General features: G+C 36.8%; 1 protein-coding gene across 2 annotated transcripts in view; it reads left to right on the forward strand.

Annotated features, from left to right (window-relative positions):
* Positions 1–9,171, forward strand: part of BRINP3 (BMP/retinoic acid inducible neural specific 3) — a gene marked incomplete at its 3' end in the record, with an annotated part of 206,172 nt that extends 197,001 nt beyond the window's left edge. For both annotated transcript variants that reach the window (XM_082766539.1, XM_082766540.1), the window contains one exon: positions 8,055–9,171. In XM_082766539.1, the coding sequence (XP_082622665.1) occupies positions 8,055–9,171 (1,117 nt within the window). The remainder of the gene's footprint in view (positions 1–8,054) is intronic.
* Between the last annotated feature and the right edge of the window lie 1,425 nt (positions 9,172–10,596).

The raw sequence follows: 10,596 nt of genomic DNA on the forward strand, positions 1-10,596 counted from the left end.
TTAAATTAAACATTCATTATTGGTTTTAAAATATAGAGTACCACTCATTGCTGTGGCAAGAACTGCAGAAACTGACACAAGAACTGGGGGTTCTGCAAAGATTATTCTTAGATTTGATTAAGAAGGGAGAAGACAGTATTTGACTTCAATAAGTCAATGTAGATTCAGTATAGGTTGTTATTAATCCTAGCAACAGAATCAGTCTCCTTGTTCTTCCAGTCCCTTTCCTGTAGTATAGGTATCATACACAGGTCTCAAACCAAGCTACTTTTTAGTTCACACATCCTCTTGCTGGAAGCAATTTTAGCATATGGTAATGATATTTCTATATAATTTTCACACATAATTAATATGTTTTCTGTGAACACTAGCATGGGATTTTAGCAAATTTCTAACCAGAAGCTCTTTCTTTCATTTACATGTATATACATTCAGAAAAGTATCATGCTCCTTCTCTACCTCACAATATGCTGTGGGATGAGTATGCAGCTTGTGAAGACCTCAGTTTCACCACAGGCCATGTACCTAGTGCAGATCTTTAGAAGAGCTTTAAAACATCTGGCTCAGGCAGAACCAGCTGTGAAATTATAAGACGTGAACTCAGAACAGCTGCATTGCTCCCATTTATCATCATTTGAAGCTGTTATTGAGAGTATCGTTGACATACCTGTAACATCAGCCATAGTCAAATAATTTCAGGCGTGTTTAATGGAGCAGTGTTTGTAGTACTACTTTAATTTTGTAAGGCTCAACAAACAAAACACATTCAGTCTTCTAATCAATCATTCACTGGCCTTCTGGTGACTGTCAGGATAGTAGTTTTTTGGTGATTCCCAGAAGAAAAGTGCATTCACATAAAGGCCATTATCAAATTGAGTAAAAATTAATGTTCCTGTTAGGAATCACAGCAGAGGAACTAAGTACTTGGATTCTTATTTGTCCTTCCCAAGCAGTGATCCCACAAGATCAAGAGTAGGATGTTTTAAGCTTGTATTTGCTCTTGATGTTCCTGTCTTACAGATTTATACTGGACTCAACCTCCAAAAGAGGGAAAAATAGGTAATGGGTATTTTACTGCATATACACTTTCAGTTAATTTGTTTTACTTAGCATCTGCCTCACTGAGTACTCATCATCTGCTATTGAACCATCTGATGTACAACAGATGTTAAGCACTTAGTGAGGCAGAGGGGGAGGTAAAAGTGTCATATCATGATTAAGTACTTGCCATGACTATTATATAAGGTGACCATACTGCTTTGTTCTTACGTTTAATATTACAGTGTATTGAACAAGAGTAAGCTTAAGTTTTGGATTTCAACTTGCAACTGCTATTCAAAGAAATTAATTTTTCTTTTGAAATGTAAAGTTATTGCATAGCCATATATATATATTTTAAAGACATATTAGAATTAAAAATCAGAAAGCACTTCATAAAGAGGCAATGCAGTGCATCTCTCACAGAATTATTTCATCTACAAAAACACTTAAGATTGCTATTTTTTGCCATGCTTGTGTAAATGTGGGATTATATGGCAGGCTTTATTTGCTCTGTAAATATTCTAGCTGAAAGCATGGTAGACAACTGCTTAGTTCATCCTGTGCAACATAAAGTTCACCCAAAAGATACTGGTAATCCAGCAACAGCCCGATTTTCTTCTGATATAGTAGGAAAAGGGTTAAATGTGAGAAGGTAGAATTTACTCCTTCAGTTGGCTGGACCTGTTATTAAACTATAAATAATTAGAAATCTGTTTCCCACTAAATTTTAAGACTTGTGAAAGATTTCTGGAATATTGTCACACACAAGTAAATATATTAATTAAATAGGGTTGGATATAAATGTTTGTCCACAAAAGAGATTTGTGGTTCAGGTGACTAGAAATTCTTTGCAGTCAAAGTGGAAGGGCAGTTGATGGGTTTTAACTAAAGGGTACATGTATGTGGTTTATAATTGTATGTGTTTTGTGTGAGTTACCTGGTTCAGTGTCCTACACTGTGTAAGCAGAGGGTTGATGGTCTATTTCCTAGTAAGACAACAGGTATTCTGCTATCAGAAAAATCAATAATATTTATGTTTACATAGAAATTCCAGCCTGGAATATGCACTTCTTTTGTAACTTTTTGTTGGTTTTTAAATGGTTAATTTCCATAACTCTGTATTAATCAACAAAAAAGTTACAGAATAATTTGGAGGAATTTTGGGGAGCATTGTGTAATTTAATAGAAGGTGTCTTACACTACAATTAATTTATTTCTCTAAATTAAATATTACTTTATTACTACATATTACTATATATTTTTTTTAATTTAGAAGTAATTATTATGATGTCAAGTAATTATGATGTCAAGTATACTATTCATTAAAATAGCTTTTGATAATTGCTTATCGCATAGCATTATATGATCTTGAAAACACAGATATTTCGAGCAACACATTTTGTTTCAAAGCTCATTGAAGTAAATAATATTTTTTTTCTTTTTCACTAGGTTTGGAACACAAAAGTTCTACAGCTCAAGGTCTGCAAAAACAAACACATTAGGCTAGTAAATGTAATTTTCCAAATGAAATAATATTGCTTATAATCTTATTGAAAGGATAATTAAAAAGCCCTTTCAGCTTTCCCCCAGATACTTATTGTCTTAATTTATTTCTTAATTAATTAATAAGTAAGTAGCAACTGCTCAAGACAAGTAGCCTCTTAGTGACTAGCTACCCATTAAAACAAGGAGAATATAACTGATTAAATAGAACCAATTAAAGGTAAAAGGACACAGGCAGTGTCCAGAATGATGCGATGAATGAAGGGATGTACTGAAAATTTAGTCACAGAATCATAGAATCAGAAAATGGCTTGGGTTGGAAGGCACCTTAAAAATAATTGAGTTCCAACCCCCTGCCACAGACAAGGATGCCACACACTGGATCAGGTTGCCCAGGGCTTCGTCCAACCTAGTCTTGAACACCTCCAGGGATGGGACATCCACAGCTTCTCTGGGCAACCTGTTCCAGTTCTTCACCATCTTCTGAGTGAAGAATTTCCTCCTAACTTCTAATCTAAATCTCCCCTCTTTTAGTTTAAAACCATTCCCCTTTGTCCTATCATCTACCCAAGAAAAAACAAAAACAAAAACAAAAAACAACCACAAAACAAACAAACAATCAAACAAAAAAAAACCCCTTGCTCTCCACCTTTTTTATAAGCCCCCTGAAGTATTGAAAAGCTGCAACAAAGTCTCCCTGGAACCTTCTCTTCTCCAGGCTGAACATTCCCAACTCTCTCAGCCCGTCTTCATCAGATAGGTGCTCCAGCCCCATGATAATCTTTGTGGCGCTCCTCTGGACCTATTCTAACAGATCCATGTCCTTCTTGTTCTGGGGGCTTCAAACCTGGACACAGTAGTCCAAGTGGGGACTCACAAAAGCAGAGTAGAGGGGGACAATCCCCTCCTTCCAGTGCTGGCCACTCCTCTGTTGATGCACCCCAGGATGCAATTGGCCTTCTGGGCTGCAATTGTTCACTGTTGGCTCATGTCGAGCTTTTTGTCCACCAAAACCCCCAAATCCTTCTCTGCAGGGCTGCTTTCAATGAGTTCTCCCAGTCTGTACTCCTATCTGGGATTGCCCCGACCCAGATGAATTAGAAGTGGTACATTCAAGACTTCATAGTGTATCTAGACAACCAAGCTCAGTCACCTAACTTAGAAAAATAAAGAATAATTAGATCTCATGTACTAGAAAAGGGAAATCTAACGAATGACATCAAGTAATAGCTGATACTAGTTGAATCTTAGGTGAAGAAAATAATGATCTAGAAGAAAGTGAGATTTTGTTTGTCTCGTACTATATGCACCAAGTTTCAAAAAAATATTCCTGCACTATACTGTTGTCTGGAGGCAATGGCAAGATCTGAGCAAGAAAAATGGATCCCCTTAAAATCCCGAAAGATATCTAGTAAATGTCTTTTGATTTTCCTTAAAAGGCTGTTTATTTTAATTATGTTTTCAGAACTATCTGTCATAATATAGATGTAATTACTGACTTGTAGTCACTCATTTGTGTAAAATTTTCAGTCAACCTGTGGCTGAGGTCCTTGTGGAGGATATTCAACAGCTCAATGGTCCTCAAATTCTGGTGTTAGCATAGATTGGACTTGTGTAATGAACTTACAGAGGCAGCAAAATTTTCTGTTTGGACAGTAAATATCAGGGGTTTATATATCACTCGGGAAGACAAGCTCTTTTTGTCCTTAAGTATTAGAGACTCAATCTACATCTGTTGGCTATAGGCACTGAAGAAAGGCAGCACCTTAAATCTCAAAGCTGTAGACAACTTAATTGTTCAGCTATGTAATTTTATGCAGATTTTTTGACTGCTTCTTCTATCCTTTAACAGAAAAAGAAGAAAGGTAGGCTTTTTAAAAATAAAAAGAACAAAAAAGTGTTATTAAGGATTTTACTTGTCATAATAACAGAAACAGTAGATTATATCATTACTAAGGAAAAAAAAATTCTAAAGACTGTGTGACTGGAGATGTAAACTACCCAAGTCAAATCAACCTTCAACCTGTCAATTAATTTTATTAATTTAAATAACCTTAATCCAGCAATTGAAAATCCTCCTCTTCCAACAGTGTCATGTTTATCAATAGGTCTCCCTCCTTCCATCACCTCTGTGCACCAAGAGAATTTGTTCCCTGCTCTCTGAACTCCATTCTTTGTCAATCTGCAATAATTCTGCAGACTCTCTTTCTGTCTGGCTCACCATGCATTCCAGATACTTGTCCAATCTAACCTTCCCAGATGTATCCACAGGAGGAGACATCCTCCTTTATTCCCCCCCCCCAATTCTTTTATATAAATATGGGGGCTGAACAACCAGGATAAGACAAACTGGACATTTTTACTCACTGCCTTCTAGTTACCTACTCAGTTTCCTAGCAAACTGTGGACAAGCACATCCCAAAACTTTTCACACAGATGTATTATATACATTTTTTAGTATACACGTTTGATACAGAACATCTTTTCCAGAGTCAATTAATACCTGTATAAGAGTAGACAGTATCTGACTTTAACTAGTGCGAAAGCCTCATATTCTTCCTGTTTTCTTCCTGTTTTTTTTTTTTTTTTTTTTTTTTTTTCCTGCAGAACACTAGCAGTGATATTTGTTGTTTGTACTGAAAATTACCATGAAGAACATTATTTGAACTATTTCAAAGTAGCAATATAATATAATAAACCGGAATCCTATGCACTACATCTAAGAGGAAGAAAGGGTAAATGAAACATAACACCTTAAATCTTAAAGATCATCTTAAAGCTGCAAATTTTCTCCCTTTCCCCATGTGGTGGCTTGATCTTGTCTGGGTGCAAGATGCCCACCCAGCTACTCTCTCACTCCCCCTCTTCAACAGGATGCAGCAGAAAAATCAAATGAAAAAGTTCATGAGAACAGGGAGATCACTTACCCATTATAGTCACAGACTCAACTTGGGGAAAATTAATTTAATTTACTGCCAAGCAAAAGAGACTTAAATAGTAGGAAACAACAACAACAACAACAAAAAGTAAAACACACATCTCCCCCCACCCCCATTTTCCCTGGCTCTACTCCACTCCTTCACTCCCAACTCCTCTACCTCCTCCTGCCCCAGGCAGTGATGGAGGGTGGTGAGCAAGGGGCTACAATCAGTCCATCACAGCTCCTCTCCGCCACTCCTTCCGCTCACACTTTGCTCCTGCTCCAGTGTAGGTCCTTGCCACAGGCTGCAGCTCTTTAGGGTAGACCCGCTTTGTCATGGGGTCTTCTGCACCGGTTGGAGAGGAATCTACTCCAGCACCTTGAGCACCTCTTCCCCCTCCTTTATCACACTTTCCTCCCCCTCCTTTATCACACTTTTCTACCTCAGTCTGGTAGAAAGCATTTTGCCCTTTCTTAAATGTTTTCTTAGAGGTGCCAGCATCTTTACTGACAGACTCGGCTACAGCTACAGTGGGGCTGTTGTGAAGATGGCTGGAATTTCTGTGTCTGGCCTAAGGCAGCCCCTGATCTCTTCTCACAAAGGCTGCCCTTACTCCCCCTTCTCCACTGCCATAACCGTGCCACTGACATCCAGTATACCTCAATAAAGTACTATTCAGAAATCTAGCTTAAAAGTATCTGAAGTCAAGCTCCAAAATTCATAGCTGGAATATAGTTGAAAGATAACACTGCCTGGGCTCTGGGCCAGTAGAAATCGTCTTTGTTGAACCTCCAAGCCATATAGAAATGTCTTGTCCATACTAGCACAATGCAAAATACAAGCTGCTAATCTCTGCTGAGAAACTAATGTAGTTACCTGCCTTTGTTTAACCTTCGAGCTCAGGCACAGTGAGTTTTCATTTGAGCAGAATATACCATGCAAATGTATCCTTAGATAGAACAACCTACACAACATATAGTGATGCCAGGGCAAGCTCAGTAGATACAGATTACTGTCAAAGCAAGTACACAGTAACTTCCCATTCTACCTGGGAAAGCTGTAGTTTTAATGTACTACTCAGTTTTGGAGTAACATTTATATTGTGACAGTGGATTTATTTGTAGAATGGATGTTCTAGTTTTATTCAGGAAAGAAAGATATAAACTTTCCAAACATATTTTTCCTTAATGTTGACTTTCTACTAAATATAGAGAAGCAAGTTGTTTAGGCATTCATGTCACAAATGCTATTGTATATACTTATACCTCCATAAAATACTGATAGACAATATATAAAAAAGAAACAGAAAAGAGGTGAAAAAAAAAGTACTAAAACCTCCCCAAACAAAAGAAAACCACAACATTAAAAACAGAGAGTCACCAGAGTATAAAATGATGTAATATTACTGGTTTTTATTTTCATGTTTCCAAAAAATCAGATTTTGAGATGCCATATGTTTTACTTTTAGTATTTACACTAGAGTTGGGAAAAAAAAAAATCATTAAGATTTTTGAACTATCCAATGCTTGAGATAAATTCAGGTATAATAGAAAATGTAAGTTAGTAAATGAGGCTCTTGCACTGAAACAGTGCAATTGAAACAGAAGAACTGTACAACCATCATCATTGCCATCGTCATCATGGCAACAATAAAATTGACTCTGCAGCAGACAAAACAGGTCCTTTAAGCTGTGCACTTGTAGGATTACTAAGAAGGACCTATAAAAGGAGATAATTTTTCTCTTGACTATGTCCATATAACTATGTTCACATTTTCTTTCTGCTAGCAACTGTACCTTATCAGCTAAATTATTGGTTTCAGTATCTGTTTTCACAGTGTAATTTAGGACATAAACTGTTGTTTCTAGTGGAACTGAAATGAAATGACAAGAAAAAGATAAGTGATCATTCAATTTCATCTCAGAACGTGAAAATTAAACACAGCTTGGTCATCTGTGGCTTCCCATAGGGATATTGTTCTGTTGGAATTCATTCAGAGAGTTAAGACTGAATCTGTTTTAGTGGGGTGCGGGATCCTATTTGCTATTCCAGGTAAGAATTTTGGTCATTCTGTAACTCACTGTCTATAAATCAGGATGGTTACAGCTAGTAACAAGAAAGTGTGCAAGCTTAGAAAAATCTTCAAAAGAAAAACAGAGAGGTGGTACAAAGTCACATACACACAGATATATACAAAGCATGTCCCTGTGCAAAAAGTACGAGGAAAAAAATCTCAAGTGTATAGGATTTCAAGATGTTAATCTGAAGACAATTACAAAAAAACAGCTCTTTGATAGGCTTTCTTGACAGAGATAGAGAGAAAAAAAGTAAATGAACCAAACGTTTCTGTTGTGTGATCTTATAAGGAAAGTTCTCTATCATTGTTAAAAGGTGATTTAGACATGTATTTATCTACCAGCAGATGCTGTCATCTGACTTTAGGTATGTTTATAGTGCCTTAATCTGCTGTTAAAAACAGCTTTATCTTTCCCCCTTTTTTTTTTTTTTTCTGATAAAAAAAATTACAAGGTTGTACTTATTGTGTTTGTGTCTCAGTTTGAGCTAAAATATATTATTTTAATGTTGCAGATCTTCCAACTATTGGCTCAACCGCATCCAGTCCTTTCTCTACTGCAATGAAAATGGCCTCCTGGGGAGCTTTTCTGAAGAGACTCACACATGCACCTGCCCTAATGATCAAGTTGCCTGCCATGGGTTCCTTCCCTGCACAATTGGAGATGGTTCTGCATGTTTGAGCTGTGCTCCTGACAACCGCACACGTTGTGGGAGCTGCAATGCTGGATACATGCTAAGCCAAGGGATTTGCAAGCCTGAAGTGGCAGAATCAACAGAACACTACATTGGGTTTGAGACTGATCTTCAAGACTTGGAAATGAAGTATTTACTGCAGAAGACAGATCGGAGAATTGAGGTCCATGCAATTTTCATCAGCAATGACATGCGCCTCAACAGCTGGTTTGATCCTTCCTGGCGCAAGCGGATGCTCCTTACCCTTAAGAGTAACAAGTACAAATCTAGCCTGGTTCATATGATACTAGGCCTCTCTCTTCAAATCTGCCTAACTAAAAACAGCACCTTAGAGCCTGTTCTTGCTGTTTACATCAACCCTTTTGGGGGCAGCCACTCTGAGAGCTGGTTTATGCCTGTGAATGAAAATAATTTCCCAGACTGGGAGCGGACTAAACTGGACTTACCCCTTCAGTGTTATAACTGGACACTGACTCTGGGCAACAAATGGAAGACATTTTTTGAAACAGTACACATCTATCTGAGGAGTCGAATAAAGTCAAATGGTCCAAATGGCAATGAGAGCATCTACTATGAACCCCTGGAATTTATTGATCCCTCAAGAAATCTGGGCTACATGAAAATCAATAACATCCAAGTGTTTGGCTACAGCATGCACTTTGACCCAGAAGCAATTCGAGACTTGATTTTGCAGCTGGACTACCCCTATACTCAGGGATCACAGGACTCGGCACTTTTGCAGCTGTTAGAGATACGTGATCGTGTAAATAAACTCTCTCCACCTGGTCAACGTCGTCTAGACCTCTTCTCTTGCTTGCTCCGTCATAGACTCAAACTGTCTACCAGTGAAGTGGTGAGGATTCAATCTGCTTTGCAGGCATTTAATGCCAAATTGCCAAACACAGTGGATTATGACACAACCAAATTATGTAGTTAACCATAAATGTGAAGCACAACACAAAACCTTGAAGGAGTTTTTACAGTGCTTTTGTGGAACAGTTTATGTTTGGAAGAGTAAATTTAAATTGTCTTTTCAATATCTGTCTTATATCAGTCAATACTGTTGGATGGCAATTCACACACATGAACTTGCTGACAATGAATATATTATACCTGCAGTTTTGGTTTATGAATGAAATAAATACTGACACCAGTCTAGAAGACATTCTACTTTTTACAATAAATTTGATTTGTAATTTTATATGTTCCGTGCCAATGCTTTTGTGCATTACATCCTTTAGAGGGAACATAGAAGGATACCAATAAAATTTTGTAGCTGAACAGTTATTAAAAAGAAATGCTGTGGGATTCTTTCTTCTTACACAAAAGTAGTAACCTTGATATACTTTTGTGTGTTGAAAACGGGTTGTAGGTAAATAAAAGATAGTGACTTATGGTTTTAAAAGAAACCACAGAAAAGTCAAAACTATGGAATATTATATTATTAGGATATGAATCTAAATGTTCATGCTGAGCTGACATGACAACTGTAGTGATGCTTTATTTGCTACACTTCTGAGACTTGAAAAGGTTTCAAGTTGCTTAACATGACATACAGACTCCCAGAGTGGCAATATTGAGGGTTTTAGGATGGTCAGGAGGTTAGTATTGTGAGATGCACAGTAATGAAAGGTTGCATTAGCTCAATAGCAGACAGGTGAGAGCCTGCCTGTGAAATTGATATTACTCACCTACAAGAGACAATCATTTCCAGAAAAAGACCTGTTCAGAAGTCTCCATAATCCTTTGCTTTGACTATGTGTTTTGTATAGTTCTGGAAAGAAGAAATAGTAAACCCTATGTATATATTGTCCCTTCCCCCATGTACACACATAATAGTATTAATATAGAATTATCCATTTTCAACTACTTACCTAAATATCATCCATGCTGACAAGCTTCAAGTTCAACCAAAAAAATTCTCTAACAATACAAGTGTTTAATAAGTGGATTTTTTTGTCTTATGTACAAATAATAAATTTTCAGTGCAAGATTTTTCAATTTTAAATAACACGCTCTTTTACATATACATGGCAGTTTTTTAATCTAGTTTAAAAAGCAGAAGGAGAAAATAAATGTAATTATCTATTAATGAAATGAATTAACTATGGTGCATACTTGTGGATCAGAATTAAGTTATTTGATATTTTAAACATTAAAAAAAAAAAAAAAGCGTCTAAGATGGCATAACTTGGGACTCCCAAGAAATCTCTGCTGCATCTGTCAAGCAGTGAATACTACAAATGGCTGTGCTTTCAGAAGTCTTTCTAAGTAAATATAGGATAAAATGAAGGAAATTGATGTGAAGTCTTTTGGTAACACCTCTTTATGTGAAATCTGAATTCATGCCATTTATATAAAG

The sequence above is a fragment of the Aythya marila genome, assembly GCF_965140915.1.
Source record: "Aythya marila genome assembly, chromosome: 8".
NCBI lineage: Eukaryota > Metazoa > Chordata > Aves > Anseriformes > Anatidae > Aythya > Aythya marila.